Source organism: Rhodamnia argentea, chromosome 1, assembly GCF_020921035.1.
Source record: "Rhodamnia argentea isolate NSW1041297 chromosome 1, ASM2092103v1, whole genome shotgun sequence".
Taxonomy (NCBI): domain Eukaryota; kingdom Viridiplantae; phylum Streptophyta; class Magnoliopsida; order Myrtales; family Myrtaceae; genus Rhodamnia; species Rhodamnia argentea.
This window is the reverse complement of record NC_063150.1, coordinates 1,258,682-1,279,543: the sequence shown is the minus strand read 5'-3', so window position 1 is coordinate 1,279,543 and position 20,862 is coordinate 1,258,682. Positions and strand designations below refer to the sequence as shown.

The following is a 20,862-nucleotide window of genomic DNA, read 5'->3' as shown; positions in this document are numbered from 1 at the left end:
TGTATCAGTTAGTCCATCCTAATTGAGAAGTATTGTCCCTCCCAAAGTTACTAACGATTAGAGTTCACGAATGCTTCTTCACTCTAAAAACCCTTCTACCATGTGTGCATGCCAAATACTCCACCAATTATCCAGGTAGCGCAAGTATCTTTCGACAAAACCTGTCGGGAAACAAAGGTTCCAATGGGTGAGATGAGCTTAGTCTTGATTGGCCAGTCCGAGGAAAAACTACTCGATTTCGAGTAGCTGTAAAGAGCTTGGCTCATTTAGACAATCCTCCAGCATAGCTCCATGTAAACATTACAACGACATCAAGAGACCTTGCAAACAACACGGGATGCAATATGGGTTCACAAAAACTGAGAAACCAACTGCTAGTATAGCGGGATATACGCACAGTGATTGACCATGGAAAAGATTACTATCAAGCAATCATTGACAATCATTTACATTTTTCTGCAAAACGTGAGCTTTGAAATTCTCATCCTGCTGTATCGGATTCTTAGGAACTAGAGCTCAACCAACAAGAAAAAAAGGCATGGGTATGAAGCGGGTCAGTCTGAGTTGACATGCAAAGTCATAGAAAGGAGTCGAGGTATCTGTAGGTGTGCCGTCTATTATACTGAAGCAGGCTGGCATAAGTCCGATCCCAGATACCGACATACAGCGACTCATCATCTGGGCTCAAGGAAACGCCCGAGATTTCCCCGAAAAAATCAATCTCTTGTTGCTTGTTATAGTCCGCTTTGGTACTGTACACGTGCACAAAGTCCGCGGGCTCAGCCATCACCATAAACTGGCCATCAGATGAGAATTTGATCGATCGGATGGCTCCAAGGTTACCCTTGAGGCTGGCGATTGGCGATTTCAGGTTTCTTATATCCCAAACTCGGCAAGTCTTGTCCTGATTCCCTGTGGCGAAAACCCGTCCGTCCGGGTGCCATGCTGAGGCGAAGGAGTAATCTTGATGGCCAGTTAATTTAGCGATGCTCTGGAAATTATAAAGCCGTCATGTCGTCAATTCAATGCCACATCGTATTCACATATTTGCACGAATTGAAAATGCTTTACCTTTCCATTTTGTGTGTCCACCAACAACCCATCTAAGTGATCACCGACGACAACAGTCAATCTACGATCCGGGCTGATTGATGCATGCTGCATCAAAAGTCAAAAGTACTTAATAAATCAGGACAGCCTCATGCACATTGACTTTATTAACTTAGGTCCCACAAACAGACCAATACCTTGAGGATTTCAAATTTTTCTTTTGTCAGCAAGAAATCAAATTATATCCAAAACAAGAACAGAGTGCAATCAGGAGCAACAAAACACAACAAACATTCGAGGTTGTCATTTGTAACGCCGATTTTACTTAAATTGCTATCAATATGTTGAAATATTGTCTCATAACGCTTGACAACAGGTCCTAAATGCTCTTTATATTCATGTGGTCTTCCTCCACCTATTAATTTAAGCTTTTGGGTTAGACATTATAGCACAATATCTCTTTCAGAGAATAAATTACACATAAATTTGCCAATTGATGCACAAGAAGAGAAGGAACAATTATGACAATAAGAAAGTAAAGAAGAAAAATTGCTCCTAATAAAAGGGTGGTATCCATGCATCCAAGATTGCTTCGTGAAGCTTACATTTACGGGCCAAGGATACCGCAAGTGATTCACGACTTGAAATCTCTCCAGATCATATTCTCTTATGCTACAGTCATTATTGGCTGCCATAAAATGCATCCCACCCCTGCTTAGGAAGACGAAACGCTTAAATTTTTTCTCAATGTAAACAAGTAGGAATCACAACAATGTTCAAGCACTTTGATACCTCAGGCTGTCATAAATTTCCACGGCATTTGTTATTGCATTATCATCATATGTGGTCCTTGTGCAGAAGCTCACTCCTTTTCTGTCCAAGTGCTGCAAGCACAAATTTGTCATTAAGAGTAATGGCAAATTGTTTGTCTTGTAATTTATCACAAAATGACCCACCAAGATATGCTACATTGGTGCAAAAGACAATTAGAAGAGGTCAATACAGAGTGAATATCTCAAAAGAGGACTTTTCTTCGGCTGGTAGATAAAGAGGATCATTTGGTCAAGGATGATTTAGCCAACTTCAAACACATGAGGAAGATAGGCCAACATGTATAGTGAGGAAATTCAGCTGGCATTACTTTGGGATTCACCAGTCAGCTCAGAAGCTGCCTCATGACAACATATGAATCACGTAAAGTACAGATTTATTTGTCCTAAATTCATTTCTCCAATATTTCCATCAACTCTATTATTTTTGTTTTTGGGCCAGACAATATCCATCACCTCTAGATCACTAAATATCTGACAATCTTCACGTGTAGTGTGTTCAGTGCAGAGTCATGCCGTGCAATTTTCCCAATGTACAAAAATAATAGGAGCTGATTCTACAAATTTATGATAATCAATATAGAAAAATGATTCTAATTGCCTAATTACGAACAAGACAGTTGCAGAAAATTTTCCTCGGTGGAAATTTACATAATATCATAAGAAAAAGTGAAGATTATGAGAGAAGAAATGAAAAAAAAGGTTACCTTACAGAAAATCTCACCCTGAAAGCCACCTGCTACAAGGAAATTATCCTTGATTGCCAAAGTACTGATCTGTGTCTGAGTAAAGCCTTCCAGTAGATTTCCTGCATGTTTCTGTGGAAAAGTAACTAACACTGTTAGATATCATCAAAGATGAGCCTCTCAATTGAAGAATGAGACAAGAACACCGTGATCACAAATTAACATGAAGGTACATCATGCATGTGGCTTCTCCAACCTGATAACAAGGCAGGCAGACATGAAGCTGGCGAGATCAAATTCTTACCTCGGTGGGTTGAACATGTCCAGCAAAATTGAGAATTTCCTTCAAATTGAAAGTCAATGAAGACCAATGCATGACCGAGTAGTTCGACATAAGATAAACGTCATGTTTTGAAGTAGCCCACACCAAGTTTCTGAGCTGCAGGTTATTAAAATAAGTTAGGTATCAAATCAAGTAGGAAAACCATGTATGTAGATAGATGAATGTATACGCAGGACAATGATGTGAAATTCCAGATTGCCCCAGACACATTCTGTTAGACCAATGGACACTTCAGGCCACCAAGATTTCTATCACTTGCATATCCTTTCTCTTTTACGGTCTAAATCAAACATAACATGCAAGAAAGAGTAATGAAATTTTAAAATTACGATGTTTTCCCCCTCTACTTAGTTAATCCAAGCTCAACTATTTGCTGAATATGGCAAGCAACAAAAATTTCAGCAAACTCCAAAATATTACGTTAGAAAGACCCTTTCAGACCAACGAGTAATACTGAACCAGTTCAGAAGAACTGATTTGCCAGCATTTTCTTCTCTCTGTTATTTATGTAATTTCCTGGAGTTTTGCAGCTCGCAGAAATACGGATAACTTAAATGGCAGCAAATTCTGTCTAGAATTACAAAGAGAAGGGAAGAAACAGCCTTGCAATCATATCTGCCGCTTCCAAGACTCTTCACCTGAAAATGAAGTATTGTAGGCTTAACTACCCTCGTGTTGTAAAAGAAATCATAGTAATTGGCTCCCTTCTCCACTTCTTTGTAGTCCTGCTGCTCCTGCATTGTCACAGGAGAACTATTTGAGATATGGCATTTTAATTGAGGAGTCAGAACTAAGAGTACATAAAAATGAGATGGAAATTAAGATAAGAAGTGAACCTTATCTGCAACATCCCCAGAGACCGGTACATTCACGTAATTTTTGTACTGTTGAATCCTTGTTAACCTGTAATTGTCCCTGGTTATGTTCAGTCTCTCCCACGGAATACCCTGGATGTCTTTCCCCTTTCTTGCTTGCATGGCAGATGTATCCGTGATCTTAGTGAGCTGCTCAAACTGAATACAGGAATAGGTATTTAAGATAGAGCATGAGACGGGGAAACATGAGGCGATGAGCAAGCAATCGGAGATAATGTAACAGAGATCAGACCATGTCATATGCATCAGGAACGTCGCCACCAGCTCTACCATTGTTCTCTTCATCCATTTCATCGATAAAGTCAGCGGCATCTCTCTCCTCCGCCATGTAAGCTACTTCGTCCACTTGATTGGACATGCTCGGTCCCTCGTTCGATGAACTGTGTAGACAACAGCACCACTACCTCAAAACTAAAATTAATAGCTCATTGCACGAACAACAACTGTGCTCACGAAGATATAACTCAAGCAGACAAAACATACAAAGAGGAGGAAGACAACTATTCCGCAAATCAAAAACAACTCAACTCCTAATCACCGCAATCATAGATTCTTCGCCTAGGCAAAAAAGTGCAACTTTTACAACATATAAACACATACCAAAAGAACAAATATCAGCAACTGTTATGTATGAGCAACATCTGCTAAGATTGAAGAAACCGCGCCCTACTGCATTCTTAAAAGCAAACACTGCAGAGAAAATAAGATACCTCAACCACCACGCACGCGGACTGAAAGGGCACAAACTACGGAATCATCGCAATATGCAGAAACCGAAACCCCAATTTGAAAGCGAAAAGACGGAAAATCTACATGTTCAACCGCATAATGCATATGCAATTACGTGTCTATTTAGCAGCCAAATGTTTTATCAGAAAGAAAGTCAAACGCCCATTACCAAAACAAAGGAACTGCAGGGCGAGACACGCATCATTAGATGCCACGAAGAAACTTAACAAGCAAGAACAGCTCCAGAAAGCGATGCGACCCACAAAACCGAAAAACCAAAAAAAAAAAAAAACAAATCACAAAGAAAATGTGAAAACTTGAGCTCCATTCAAACCCAGGACGCAAAAGGGAACAAAAAAAAAAAATGGAGCTTTCACTGTACGAGAAGGAAATAGCTCCAAGAACAGAGAAAAGAGGCCGTACCCAAGATGAAACAGAGAGCGAACAAGCCGAAACAGGGAGAACGAGAAGTCGCGCTCGGTTTCAACCACGACGAGAGAGAAGTGGGGATGGCGATGATGATGTTACAGGTCGGCTAAAGATGGGGTCCTTCAAGAGCTCGATGGGGGGTATGCCGACGCAACGCAAGCTTTACACTCGATTGCAATCTTTCTTTCTCTCCATGCGTCTTTGACTGCGTGCGTGCATCTGGGTTCGTGTTTACGTGTGCGCATGAGAGAGAGAGAGAGAGAGAATGTTTTCGGTATTCTTTATCTATTAATTTATTCGGGAGATCTCGGGAGAGAGGGGGGAAAGAGCCGACCCAGAAAAAGAAGAAATCTTTGTGGAAAAGGATTGATGAGCGACGGACACGGACCCAACAGGAGTTGGAGCAAGAGAGCAAGCAAAAAGACGTGATTTTTATCCTTCGTGATGAACGTCTGTCTCATCAGTCGTCACGTAGCATTCCGGTCATCTTCTAGGATCCCGAGATCCTTTGAAGGACGTATCTCCAACCCTCCAATACCGTCGGATCAAAAAACGAAAAAGGAAAAATCCATGAATCTCGTCCGTTCATCGTACGATCCTTAAAATCTTCGCGTGTTACGACATAATCGTGATTAAATATTCCGTCATCATCATCTCAGTATTTGTGAATATCCCTCGATCCTTTTCTACTATATTTAGATTATTTATTTTCACGATAATTGGGTTAATTTAGGCGTACCAAATTCGTGCCGATGCATATGGAATCACAATCCATTATGATCCAATGTTCATCTCTTAATGGATCATAGAAGTAGAATATTGCCTCTTTTTGAAGGCTCCAATTTTATTTCTCTTTTTCTTTGACATGTTTTTGCGAGTGGTTAATGTTTATCCAGGTCTATGACTTTTGGGTGATACCGAAGAATTGAATCAAAGGAAAGCCTCTGAATATTCAAAAGGTTAGGACTTAGAGAAAGGGGAGAATAAGAGGGAAAGAAAACAGAGAGGTAGAAAGTTCTTTACTCGAAGGTCAACTCGACTAGTCCCAACTCAATTCATATGTTGTGTTGTCTTCTCCACATTGACATCTAGTTTCTTTTTGCCTCTCTTATAAAAAAAAGACACAAAATATGATAAAAATGGAGAAAAATGGGCATATCGAATTCGTTCCTCCCTAAATTACTCTCGTCGAAATCTTTACTTTAAATTTATTTTTGAGTCAAATAAAAAAAAAATGGACATGTGGGTACAACTTTAAATTACTCTAATCAAATGTGAAAAATGTGAAAGAAATAATCTTATCTCTCTCTCCTTTTGGTGGAATTATAACTGAATGTCAAAGCCTCCTTGGTCCAATTTGGGTTCCCTCGTGTTAAAAGTCAGAGCTTTATTTCATTTTAATTTTGTTTTTCTTTCACTAGCTTACAAAATTGTTCTTGGTACGATATTTCGTTTCTGTGATATTTGTTACTAGATTAGCTATATTTACAGTGTTTGGCTTTTCTTTTGTTCGATTTGCTAATTTGTTTTAATCACGGGATCATCAGAGTTTTCAAATTCCAGTCTTTTTTTTTTTTTTAATTATGGTGGTTGGAGGAAACTAATAATTATGTCACTTAAAAGCTACAGAGGTTTTGTGGCCAGTGATCGATACGTAAATTTTCCGTTTATTCATTTGTTGAAACTAGAGATCACTTTTTGAAGAGTCGGGTCTAGACTTATCAAATCCCAACCATTCGAAAGACCCATTTTATGACTCGAACTCGTATTGACTCGAATGTCCAAACATGAGCAAACCCACCCATTGCTAGGTCTACTTAGTATAACATTTTGTTCGAGGAAGCTTACTTTCACACTAGAAGAAGTTAATCAAATTGCACAATCCTAATATAAAACATTAACTTTGATTCCTACACAAGTTATAAAAGGAGCAATTAAATAAATGGAAATGTGGCATTTGACTTTCGTTGAAGTGATTAGTTCGGATTTCGTCAATAATTTGAGGCAACTAACTTCAATTCTTTGACTCACCAGTTGTTTTCGTACACTATATTTTTCATAAGTGGGGAAGCTCCAGTTGCAGCAAGTTCTTATTCATTTTTTAATATTGTTGTTCTAATTTTCATCTAAACATATCTTGTCCCATCTATTTAATGTCTTGTAAGAAAGTGGCAAGCTTCTAACAGTCGGAAGCACCAATACAGCCGACCATCCCAACTACTATTTCACGACTGAGACTAAAATTCCAAGATCTGATTTTTTTTTCTATTTGACGATAATTTGGACTCGGGAAATTCATGTCAATATTTGGGATTCCATTTTCTTTGTTCATTATAATTTGTCGAGGAAAAAATTAACGTTAGCAAAAAATGATATCGTTATACGGAGTACAACAAAGCCATAAACGTTTCGCCAAGTCCAATTTAATACGATGTCATGTGATCAAATCATAGCATCGCAACTGATGACATCTAGTGCCAAAGAAGTCGTACATCTCACCTAATTAAGCACGTCGCCCACTTACTCTATGCGCTAATTATGAGAATTATTCAAACACAAGATTAATGTGTTGTAAGAAATCGAGAAAACAAAATCGAGTGTTAACTAAATAATGTTACTTGTCATCTTTCCCTTACATCTAAAATGGATTTAATTTGTTTCAGTTGACTTAACATTAATTGCTATTAATATAATTTAAGAATTACCAATTTAATAATGATGGAATCCAACTTGTTGTATTAATCCATAAACTCAAATTGGTCAAGAAGAAAATTTTTAAAATCAAATGTCAATAGGTTTCAAGTTATTCAAAGTTCTATTCGCCAATCAAAAGTTTCCAAACTAAATTCCTACGGCTTCCTTTTGTTCCATTGTGTTGAATAACCATCTCCAATTCAGACTATCCACAATCACATCCATAATCTCCAATTGGAGCTTATGTTGTTCATGTCTAAACTTAAAGTATTTGGTCGGCGAAATGTGCTTTTTTCTTTATTACATTTGCTGAATTTTAGTTCTTGGAAAGGGGATGACTATCATCATTGTGCTCGTGAGCTTTGGTCAATGACGTAGGGCTGTGATTGTGGCCCAGCCCATCAAGTGCTTTGGGAGTTGGTGAAATGATTGATGTCGTTTTTTTTTTTTGGTCGAAAAATGATTGATGTCGTTTAAGCGTGCCACGCCGTGGAAAGTTTGCAATATAGCACATGAGTTCTCTCCACGAGGAAAATGGTAGCAAAAATTCACGTTGGTTAGTAATTACACTCGTTCATAAGAAAACTCGGAATGGACTAATGTTAGAAATGAACAATTATACATAATATGTAACTGTTTAATGGCCTAATATCCTAACAAAATCTATAATTTTAGCTCTTGTCCCATTTCTACATCTCGTTCTTATAAAAAAACCTTCAATTTTAGGTGCAATCCCAATTTTACTTGAATTTTTTTATTCAATGAAAAATCCCCAACTTTAGTTCAAGTTCGAATTTTACCCTAAAATTTTTTTGTCTCATAAAAAAATCACAATTTTTGATCTAGTTTCAATTTTACTCTAATCCTTTTTGTCTCGTAAAAGATCACCAACTTTTACTTGAGTCCTAGATCTACATCCACTAATCATCCGTCAATGTCACCCTTCGTGATTTTGCAATCGGTCTTCGGTCTCTCATGCTTGAGAATGTTTCATCTCTTGAGGTCGGAGAGTTCGTGCTCAAAATTCTCGAATAGCTCGTGTTTGGGAGTTTTCCATTTTTCGGTTGTTAACAATAAATTTTGGATAGGGGATTAATTGGGGTTGATTTGTGACTCAAGTGAATTAAAGTTTGTGGTTTTATGAGACTATAAAAATTTTAGGATAAAATTGGGATAAGATCTAAAGTTGGGAGTTTTTCATAGGGCAAAAAAAGTTTAGGGTAGAATTGGGACAATACCTAAAGTTAATAGTTTTTTGTGGGACAAAAAAATAATTTAATGTAGAATTGAAACTGGACTTAAAGTTGGAGATTTTTTAGAAGACAAAAAGTAGAATCGAGACAAGAGTTAAAGTTTGAGATTTTCCAAGGCATAGGCTCATGCTTAATATACTAAATGATGTTATACATTGAAATTGAGCACTCGACTAATGTGACAAATATAAGATCAATGTACATCAATTATTTCATCAATCTTGAAAATTATGTACTACATATATGATTCGTGTTGAATTAACCTGTCATATTGTGGCAAATAGTAGAGAGAGAGAGAGAGAGAGAGAGAGAGAGAGAGAGAGGGGTCCACATGTCCTCCCAAAGGATCATATCAAAATCTACTGCCTAGGATAATTACTAATTATTTTTGTGAAAATCAAGTAAGCAAGAGTGAGAAAGGAATTTGCCGAAATCATACAAATGTTTGAACAATTTTAAAAGATAAAACAAAATAAAGCATGAATGATAGGACTAGTCCAATTCTGATAAGAACTATCCCGCTCTTATCCGAGTGTGAGTTGTTGAGAAAATTTGATTGATGACGGAGATACGAGCAATAATTTGTAGTTTATTGATACTTTGATGGGTGATGATGATCGCTTTATTTAAGATATTATCAACCCTCACTATTATTACGATCGGATTTAAAGCAAATATACCTCTAAGATATGTAGCAAAGCCACATAAACAAATTATTAATATAATTCAAAATGACACTTTCTTTGACCCAAAATTTTTTCTCTCTTCATCATTCGGGAAATTCATGATATTCATTTGGTCTCTAGACTGTGTGAAAATCGATATTTCACATTGAACCAAAGTTCAGACAATTATTTTTGTTATCAACTCTCAACAAAATGCAACTTGTTTGCAACTTCCTTCACATAATTAGCCCCACGATCTTGAGAACCTTTCTCAATTTGAATTTTTTTTTCATCAAATTATCCACTGTTAGGTTCTCAATCGTGTGAAGAAGTTTCTTTTCATAATCATTCCAAGTTGAATGCAATTTTGAAATAATTGCAGCAATTTGAAAAAGGTCTTTGAGTTTGGCAATATGTATTTGAATTACCTCCACTTACTTAGAAATAGATTTTTCATTAATCATGGCAACTTCAAAATATTTTGTAAGGTAATACATCTATCGGTACCTTATTTGTTAGTATTGTATTTGGTCTCCAAGGCATTCCAAATGTCTCCGGGATTTGAATAAGATCGAGAAATCTCATATAAACGATTTGGCAAAGCATTGAGAATTCTTTCTCGACACCTCTTTTTGTCATCTTGGCACCTTTTTCTTGCAGCATTGATTTCATCAAAATCATTATCTTCTGAAGCAAGAATAGTGAGCAAGTTGGGATAATATTGTCTTTTCAATGGATTAAATTAGTATAATCAAGCAGCACGAAAAGAGGAGTAGATCCAATGGGAGCCTGCCAATGAAATAGGTCCCCGGAATGAAAGCCCATTCCTCGTGCTCTCGAACTCCAACACTTCGGTTGGAGAAAAAAGGTTCAATCTTATGAAATCATAGCGTATGCAAAACTTGGTAGACCGCCCAGAGTTTGACCTTCTTCGGTCCTGGAAAACTTTCCTTCCTTCCCACAGTAGGCAACAACACTGGGGGGACAAAGATCAGTACCTTATGTGTGGCAGCTGGGGAACAAACTCTAAATCCAAGAGGTACCCACCTAGAAAAAAAAAGAAAGGAAAGTATGCTTCAATTGGAACCGGAAGTTCCAGAACAGGTGGTTGGTATACCACCATAATGAAATCGCCCACCGGTAGATCTTTGGGTTAGCTTGTCTTAGTCTTAACAAGCTTTGTTGCTTGTGCTCTCTCTTCTTAAGAGAAAGTGCTTGCTTGCCCTCCAAACGATTCGCAATATGTAAAGATTGCTCAGATTGCGAACATTTGATGCAATCATTGTCTCCATCTCCATAATGATAACACCGTAAAATTGCTGAGAAAATTTAATTGCTGATGAAGATATGAGTAGTGTTTTATACTTCTTTGATGTAAAATTGCAATCATTGTCCTTAATGTATTATTTGTCACCACTATTATTGCTGTTGGATCTAAAGCTAATATATCTCTAGGATGTACACCAAAGCAATAGAGAAACGAGTTTAGCAATTACTCAATTTCTCTTTTGAAATTTCATCTTGAATGGATTATCAAATTTGTGTGAGAAAGGAGAAGAATATAGAATTGTGAAGAAGAGAATGTCTTGAAGAAAAGAAAAATTGTTAAGCATAAAGCGTGATTTAGTCCTTTTTATTGAATACCAAGCAATATGTCTATCGGAAATATGTACCTTATCAAAACCATCATCACTTTTCATAATCGGTGTCAAAAATCACTTCTTTTTGGGAAAAAAATTATCGAAAAAGTCTTAAATCTATTGCAACTGTGTCAATTCAGTCCCAAACTTTTTTTTGGCCGATTTAATCCTAAACATTTTGCAATTGTGCAAATTCAGCATATCCGTCCAATTTCGACCGAACAACACTAACGTGGAAGCTGCCCAACGCTGGCCGTCCCGTGACATAATATTTTAATAATTTTAAAATTTAAATTTTATTTTGTTATTTTATCTTTTATTAATAGATAACATACTAGTTCAACAGGAGCCAAGTATACTTTTGATTCGAGTGACGTCGCGGTACTTTTAGGTTCAACATGGGAAAGCCTTTTTGAAGCACGATGCCCATGCCTAATTCTCACAAAATTTCGAGCTCATGTTGCTTAGGAACCAAGTTAATCAAGATATGAGAAACGAGCTCCAGGAACCGTCGCCCCTCCTACGCGCTTGGCGAATTCGATTCGTGTTTCATCCTTTCCACGTTTGCACAGATATTCTGAAAGGGAGTGAAACCAAGGAAGGTTTGGTAAGGGGTAGAAAAATATTCCCTAAACCCCAGTTTGGCAAAATTCCTTTGGCCTCTGTCCACTCGGACTTGACCTCTCACTACAAAAAAGCAAGGTTTTAGCCACGGAAAATTAGCGACGAACAAAATTCGTCGCTAATTTGCGACAAACATAGCGATGAAGTGGAATTCGTTGCTAATTTGCGACGAAAATAGTGATGTGTAAAATAATTCGTCGCTCATTTGCGACGAAAATAGCAATGAAAAAACATTCGTCGCTAATTTGCGACGAAAATAGCAACGAAATAACTTTCATGGCGCATTTGTTGCAAAATTCATGGCTAAGTTCGTCGCTAATTAACAACAAAAAAATTTGTCGCAAACTTAGCAACGACCAACAACATCGTCGCTAATTGGTGACGAAATGTTTTGTAGCAACAAAATTCGTCGCTAATTAGTGACAAAAAATCGTTCATCACAAAATTGAATTTCATTCGCGGAATTGTGAAATTAAAAGCTTGTCGCTAATTTCGTCGCAAATTATTCGTCGCTACGTTTGTCGCCAATTAGCAACAAAAAGCCGTTCGTGGCAAAATCGATTTTATCCTCCGAATTGTGAAATTAAAATTTCCTCGCTAATTTCTTCGCAAAACTGTTCGTCGCAAAATTGGTTTTCATGCGTGGATTTGTGAAATTAAATGTTCGTCACTAATTTCATAGCAAAATACTTCGTTGCTAAATTCGTCGCTAATTAGCGACAAAACACCATAAGTCGTAAAATTCAATTTCATCCGCGAAATTGTGAAATTAAAGGTTCGTCGCTAATTTCGTCGTAAAACTATTCGTCCCAATTAGCGACAAAATAATGTTCGTTGCAAAAATTGATTTTCATGTGCGGATTTGTGACATAGCAAAATACTTCGTTGCTAAATTCGTCGCTAATTAGTGACAAAAAACCGTTCATCGCAAAATTGAATTTCATTCGTGGTATTGTGAAATTAAAGGTTCGTCACTAATTCAGTCGCAAAAATAGTCGTTGCTAAAGTCATCGCTAATTAGCCACAAAATGATGTTCGTCGCAAAATTGCATTTCATCCGTGGAATTGTGAAAGTAAAGGTTCGTCGCTAATTTCGTCGCAAAAATATTCGTCGCTAAAGGCGTCGCTAATTAGCCACAAATGATATTCGTCACAAAATTGCTTTTCATCCACGGAATTGTGAAAGTAAAGGTTCGTCGCTAATTTGGTCGCAAAACTATTAGTCGCTAAAGTCGTCGCTAATTAGCCATAAAATGATAGTCGTTGCAAAATTGCATTTCATCCGCGGAATTGTGAAAGTAAAGGTTCGTCACTAATTTCGTCACAAAACTATTCGTCGCTAAATTTGTCGCTAATTAGCCACAAAATAATATTCGTCGCAAAATTGTAAGTCATGCGCGAATTTGTGAAATTAAATGTTCGTCGCTAATTTTATAGCAAAATTTTTTGTCGCTAAATTCGTCTCTAATTAGTGACAAAACACCAATTGTGAAATTGAAGGTTCATCGCTAATTCCATCGCAAAAATATCGGTCGCTAAATTCGTCGCTAATTAGCCACAAAATAATGTTCGTTGCAAAATTGTATTTCATCTGCAAAATTGTGAAATTAAAGATTCGTCGCTAATTTCGTCGCAAAACTATTCATTGCTAAAGTCGTCGCTAATTAGCCACAAAATAATGTACGTCGCAAAATTGCATTTCATCCACGGAACTGTGAAATTAAAGGTTCATCGCTAATTTCGTCGCAAAAATACTCGTCCTAATTGTCCGTGTTAATTACGTCGCTAATTAGCGATGACGTTGGCATTCGTCGCTAAGGTCTCTCCCAATTACTTCTTTGCCTCATCTATCGTGACGCCCTCACTTTCTTCTGGACCACGCCCAAAGGTCTCTCCATCTTATGTTCCACAGTGCTCTCTGTCACTCCCAATCACGTCTCCGGCTTCGCTCCGCCGTCGCCTCCCGATTTGCACGTCGGACGACCTCAACGAGACGCTGATTCCGATTCGGGGGAAGGAAATCCAACCGTGAAGGCCACCGGAAGTCGGCGACGGCGACCCGGTGGCGCGCCATCACTGGGCTCCTCGTGCTCTCACTCCTCGTTGCTCGATCGACGGCCATTTACTGCGACGAGGGTGACTGCTACGATCTCCTAGGTCAACTCATCTCTCTGCTCAGTGCTCGCCCATTTGATCGTGAAATTAACCTCATTATGCTATCGGAGGACTTGTGGATTCATCGTTGTTTTTGTAATTTCTAGGGTCTCGCAGGGTACGAATGCTTCCGAGGTCCAGAGAGTTTAGTACAAGCTCTCCTTGAAATAGTACGTTCGCTGTCCATTCGTTTCTGGGTTTGATTCCCTTTTTATTTTATTTTTTTCCCTTTCCGTGCGATGGTTTTGCGTATTTCGTTTCTGACCAGCATGATAAAAACCCGGATCCGGAGTCGAGGAAGGTGTTCGTAAAGATAGCCAATGCCTACGGGGTTTATAGTCTTGTGGGACTCTTGCTTTTAGCTCAATCACGATATTGTTGGTCACTGGATTTTTCAATTTCAATGGTCTATGCAGCTTGTTTTGAATCAAGTCATTCGAATTGTGTGCGAAGTGTGATGTGCTTTTGATGCAGCAAAGTTTGCACTAATCGTGCTCACGTTACCTGAGTTGCAAGATTTTTCAACTGCTTTATGAATTTTATGCCATGAGACATCAGCCAACTAGCGTGGTTTCTACTCTTACTTAGCTGGGTTTGTTGTGTAGCTTAAATAGTTGTGAAGTTGCAGATTTTGAAAGATGAAACGACTCGCAGGCAATATGATTATGCTATTGCGCATCCAGAGGAGGTACTCTTAACCCTTTTTGTGCAACTCAATATGTGCAAATGGGTTTGTTTACTTCAATCCTGTGGATTGTTCAAATTGATTGAGCATTTGACTTGTTATCCAGCAATAGATCATCTTGATGCACATTCCATAGCTGAATATATTGTTTACTGAGTGTTTGTGTTAGTTTAAGGACAAAACAACATCATGATCGTGCAAGACTAACTTTAGTTTGACGTACAATTGATGTAGGCAGCACCCTTGTTTGGAAAATAATGTGGCTCAGCAAATTGTTGCTTTGATTCATAGGAAGTGTGATGGTAGAAGCATAGAGCGCTAGGATCATCATGGAGCAAAATGCTTCGATTACTGTCATCAATGTGGAGTTTGGTTCCCAACTCCAGTTATGATTTGTTACATTTTCAGTTGGCCTAATCTACGTATCTTTACAACTTATGTGTCATACTGCTATGCGAATTGAGACTTCTCTCTTCTCCATTCTCTTAAAGTAGGAATATGGCCTGCAAGGCTGCAATGTCTTATCACATTTACTGAAAATGAAGGGTGCCGACTAATGTCCTCTGTCATTAAGAAGCATATGTTCAATCATTTGTTATTGCGATGAGTACTTACTATTGTTCCACCATTCAGGTACTCTTCAATACAGCAAGATACTATCAGGCATATTATGGTCATAAAACAGTAAGACCTTGTCATCTTTCAATGGCACATTGCTCCTCTTGTCGGACTTTCTTTTTCTAGCATTTTTTTCATTTGATCAACCGATGGTTCACTCGTCAAGATACTCGTGCTGTCCTTGTCGGCCTCCTTTTTATTCTTTCACGATTTCAATACTTGAACCAGTGTACAAGGTACAACCAGGTTCTCTCATACATTAAGTTCCTGTTGTTCTCAGTGTCATATTAAATAAAGATGCTTGCTGTGAATATTAATGATGTTTTCCTGCTCCCTGTGTCCATACGCACTATAGTTGAGAGTTTGCTAAATAGTTTATTTTCTTTATCGTACTCTCAAATCAAAAGAACCATGATATATGGGAGTACTAATTTGGATAACCTTCAAGTTTGCTTTTTCTGGTATAATAGGTAATCCTTATGCCTTAAACGAAACTGATAAATAAATCGCATCTTTTTTATGTTGCAGGTAGTAGCCATGGTAAAAAAGACTCCACTGTACAAAAACAGACTTTGAGCTTTGGAACTGGAACGTAGTGGTATGACAAATATTGAGTTTTTGATGCATCAATTGGAGACAGTTGTTTTGCAACAGTATAGCCCTTCAAACGTAATGGTATATTGTAGTTTTACATATCGTCAATCGTGAAGTTTTTTTCTTTAAATGACCTGACATATGTCAATTCATTAGATAGGTAACACTTCAATTGTGAATATAAAATTTGATCCATAATCTGAGTGATTCGGGTGGCTTGGAGATTGCTTGCCTTTCGTGAATATAGAAGAACAAGAATCCAAATCAACTAGTCAAGTATCGCTTCAGTTTTCAGATATCTGTATTATAGTTATCTTGTCCCCAGACCCATTGTTGGCCTCATAGGAGTATGTTCTTACCTTGTTGGTTAAGTTCTGCTTCAAATGACATTATTCTGATATGACACAACAACTGGCAATTGAACAGAGTGATTTGGTTGTTGTCGTCTAGTTGATTTCAATTTTTTTTCCTTTTCCATGCTCAGATAGATGATCTAGTGTTATGTTTTTGTTTCAGAGAAATATGGCTCCTGAGCAAGTCTGCCTTTAGTGAGAAAAAATGGATATACACACTAAGCTCATGAGAAGATACAAGCAAGTCCCTGGATGGTGGTGCATTTGGTAAATGTAGGGGCAACCATATTTACATGTCATTATTTCAAGGATCAGCTTCAGCTACCATGGTGGGCCGTGCTGCTAGCCTGTGCGCTTGCCATATTTTTCACTCTTCCTGTTGGAGTCATCACTGCAACCAAATCAGGTGCAGATCCATTTTGTGTAGAGTATATGTTTAGATAAGCATGCAGGGCAGTCATATCTATGTACCATTTGCTCTTATTCTTACTTTAACATTTTTACATATGATGAGTATGTAAAAGATCCTCCTAGCTATGGCGCAGCGGCTCCCGTTTTGAATATTCTTTAATAACTTTGTTGTGTTCAATCCTGGCCAGGTTAATAGAAACATCAAACGATGCAGCTTCAAGAGACAATCTCGTTGCAAAATGTCGCCAAAAAATCGTTGCTGAACAATATTTATCGCAAAATTCATTGCTAAAAATGTGTGGCAAAAACAAAATCTCGTCGCTAAATTCGTCCCTGAACAATATTCGTTGCAAAGTTCATTGCTAAATAATTAACAAAATTTCGTCGCCGAATTCGTCGCTGAATAATATTTATAGCAAAATTCGTCGCTAAAGGTGTCATCGCAGAATTCGTCGCTAAATTATTTCATAATTCACCCTATTCGTCGTAAAGTATGTGGCTAAATAGGGACAACATTTGCAATAAACAAAATTCGTGGCTAATTTGTCACGACATTGTTCGTCGTAAAGTTCATCTCTCAAATAGCGACGACATTTCCGATGAATGAAATTTGTCGCTAATTTGCCACAAATTTATTCGTTGCAAAAATCTGTCGCTAATCGGCAACGAATGTTTCCACAAAGTGATTCATGGCAAATTAGCGACGAAATTTGCGACGAATTATATTCGTCGCAAATTAGTGACGAACTTCGCAATTTTTCGTCGCTAAGTTTTACGACGCCGAATTGGCGACAAAATTGTTTTCGTGGCTAATTTTCATCGCAAATTAATTTAGCGACGAATTTTGGTAAAATTTTCGTGGCAAAAGCCATTGCTAAATCCTTGTTTTTTTTGTAGTGTCTCCCTACCACCAAGTTGTGATGGGGGACGAAGGATTGCCAATTTCATTCAATATTCTATCCAAGCTTCTTCTCTCTTTTTTCCCCTTTTAAATGAGGATTGATGATATCATCTCCTTTGGATAATACATGCATCCCATCTGTCGGGTGACATCAACCATCTGATCAATAAAGAATGAGTGGGGGCATCGTTGGTCCTTAAACTTTTGTCAAATGTCGAATCTGATCTTTAACATTTTTGTTCAATACCTGGCCCGGATAGAAGAATGGCTAGTCAAATTTCAAACATACCTCGGTCTCCTTCGAACTCTTTGGTTTGATACCTTGGCACATCTGGGAACCCCGCAGCAACCTGGTGTTTAGAGCTCAAACCATGAACCCCGAGAACACCATCGATTCAGCGATGGCCCTTGGAAAGAATTTTAGCAGGGCATACTGAAGATTAACGTTGACCGATCTTTTGTAGAAGAAAAAAGGGAGGGAGCCATTGCATGCGTGTGCTGAGACAGCCAAGGGCTGTTCGTTGACGGTTTTGCTCGATCGGTGAGAGTTTCTCCGGCGATTTTGGCGGAGGCAGCGGCAGTACTTGAAACCCTAAGATTTTTGGAGACAAATAAGGAACTAAAGCTTGAACTAGAAAGTGACCGAACTGATCCGGTGTGGACAATCAGTAATGGAATAGATCAAGTTAGCTAGGAAGCACAAGCGATTATCACTGAAGCTCAAATTCGTGCAAAGCTATTCCGCAATTTGAATATGGCCTATTACAGGAGAGAATGTAATAAGGTTGCGGATTGGGTTGTCAAAATCCACCACAACAAAATTTTGCCTTTCAAGTAGGTCACTTGTTCCCTTATCCGTCTTTTAGAATTTCTATTATGTGAGATTTGGTGGGCTTACAAATGGCTATTTTAATATTTAAATACTCGATCAATCACCTAACTAGATCAGGGCAGGTTAGTCCCTAATGTTTTCCTCAAGCGGGCAAGCTTTGGGAAAACTCCAGGCCAAGGCAGGCATCAACAGGAAAAGATGGCAGGTAGGAGGGGGGCATGCCAGACCATATCCATCCCTACTTTGCCTCCATCACCATCGTATCGCTTATTTATTACAGATCTTATCAACTCTCTGTACAGGAGGGAGAGTGGATAACTACTTGGGCAGGTGAAATTCCATATGAGAGCGTGGCTAATGGAGGAGAGAGAGAGAGAGAGAGAGAGAGAAAAGAGAGAGAGAGAGATATTCGTTGTAGGGCTTTAGGATCATCATCGTTGGATAGGAATATGAAGTGCGCCACTGCTGGTGAAGTATCTATGCTGATATCATGGAAATGTGATATGGAAGAGTTCAAAGATCACATTAGATCCTATGCTGGACATGAACTCAACAGTACTTTGTTCAGATGAAAGATTTAAGAAATAGTGAACACAAATTGTAGGTTGATTTCCCTTGCTATATGTATTGCATAGGGGTGAGCATGATTCCGGAGTAGAACCGAGAACTAGAGAACCGAATCGATGGAAACATGATAGGTTATTGGTTCCTAAATATGGAACCTGAAATTTGGAACAAGTCTTTGTGTTTTTTTTATTCTACATCTTCATGCAATCCTGCGGTATTCATGGTGTCCGATGATGTTTGTGTAATTTGGAATCATTAGTCCGAGCTTCGATTTCCGGCGATTTTCATAATTGAGACTTTTACTTTGTTAATATTTCATTTTCTTCGTGTGTCTAAATATGAGTTGTAGTCAGTGAATTGTAAAAGCAAATAGTGGTCATTAGATGTAATAATTCACTGCAATAGTTCAATTAAGAATACATGAGCAACCTGAGTAGACTTGGAACCTGTACAAGGTAGGTTCCAGGTTCCGATTATGTAGGATAGGTTGGGGAACCGATTTTGAATGATAAGTTCTGGGTGAAACCTAAAGGGAATCTGAAACTACTCACCAGTAGTATTGCGCTTGAAGCAATGTCTTGGGTTGGCTTTGGCCCGCCTTCTTGACGAAACCAAGTCATCCATACCGAGAACCAGTTTGACATAGCTGCGGTGTAATATTAGTCATTCCAGTAGCTCTTTTTCGGAGCTGCAGCCGCCAGCATCTGGAGAAGAGAAAAGATGTCGAATCTGAACCGACCATGCGTGATTCTCATTATCTAGAATAATGAAGATTGCAGCCTTCCAAAGAAAGAGGAGATTTGTTAGCACGTTTATGATGCGAGAATAAAAAGGCAGCCATCTCTTACACTTCCACCACAAAGATTCTCTCTTTTATGTTCGGTGAACAAGGAAGTCAGATGCCAAATATAGGGAAACTGAGGCGTTGCATACAATGTCTGAAAGGAAGAGGAGATCAAGACAGTCACTAACTTCGTACCAGATACTTGCGGAGGGACAGGAATTTGTTCCTTCCCTTGTTGAGGAGAATATGTTCTTGAATCTTGAGCTGATGAATGCACTATTGCACAATGTTTCGTTTCAGCTACTGATGCAACAGTGTCTCGCACATTTCCTAGTTGTGGACATCGATTTCCTCTGCTGAATATCAATAGATCTTGTTCCCAACACACATGAACACTGTGGCACGCTTTGGATCGAATCCAAGCTGACGCAACCAGAAACCTGTCCAAGAATGTTCGTGGGGAAGCAGAAATGGTGGAGAATCCAACAATGAATTCTCTATGTGTGGATGAGGTGCCTCTATCTGGATTTCTGGATAGATCGCTTATTGTGACGTTGCAAGTGATTGTGTGGTCGGCATGAATTAGACACCTAATGCTACGTCCAATGGCAAGGGAAGTTTCAGCTCCCAGTCTAGCTAGAAAAGCTACAGATCCTTCTTGAGGTTTCGGACTTTAATTCTTTCACCGTTATCGATCATCGCTTACCCTGGATCTGAGGTCAGTGTTCGTGGCCTCCATTACTGGTTGACCGATAATGTCTCAAACCGAGGTTGTAGACCTCTATTGGTGTTGAGGTGCTGGTTGACGACCTTGAATTCCAGGTTCCGTCATAGAATCATAGAACTTTTATATTAGGGAGATAGAGGGGAATAGGAAATATTAAAGCTAAAGAGCGTTAGGGAAACTAGTGATGGCGGCTCAAGATAGAGTGGCAATGCCGGCATAGTGTGGTGGATGGAGGAGGGCGGGCACACCAACGAGGTGCGCGGCTGCTCTAGGGTGGTTGGCACTGTGAACAGAAAGGGAGAAACGTGGGTGAATGGTGAACTGTGCTTTTCTGCATTTCTGATGGGAGAAGACCTCTCATTGCTAGGGCTTTTCAAAATTGTTACAGTTGGATAACTACTACACCCACGAACAAGAT

General features: G+C 38.6%; 1 protein-coding gene and 1 pseudogene across 4 annotated transcripts; one reads left to right on the top strand and one right to left on the bottom strand.

Moving 5' to 3' along the window:
• Positions 1-269: 269 nt before the first annotated feature.
• Positions 270-5,270, bottom strand: LOC115745202 (uncharacterized WD repeat-containing protein C2A9.03-like). Of its 4 annotated transcripts, none has more exons than XM_030680632.2 (10): positions 4,937-5,270; positions 4,017-4,164; positions 3,746-3,913; positions 3,548-3,634; positions 2,871-3,005; positions 2,588-2,698; positions 1,843-1,934; positions 1,656-1,764; positions 1,072-1,158; positions 270-991 (listed from the first exon to the last, which is right to left on the bottom strand). In XM_030680632.2, exons 2-10 carry the CDS (start codon positions 4,140-4,142, stop codon positions 578-580), a joined length of 1,329 nt encoding a protein of 442 aa, XP_030536492.1. In that variant the 5' UTR covers positions 4,143-4,164; positions 4,937-5,270; the 3' UTR covers positions 270-577. The 4 variants fall into 4 exon arrangements, with proteins under 4 accessions (XP_030536492.1, XP_030536491.1, XP_030536494.1 ...); XM_030680631.2 differs by lacking the exon at positions 4,937-5,270 and adding an exon at positions 4,495-4,763; XM_030680634.2 differs by lacking the exon at positions 4,937-5,270 and adding an exon at positions 4,385-4,488.
• Positions 5,271-13,613: 8,343 nt separating this feature from the next.
• LOC125313598 lies at positions 13,614-16,418 on the top strand (annotated as a pseudogene).
• The last annotated feature ends 4,444 nt before the right edge of the window (positions 16,419-20,862 follow it).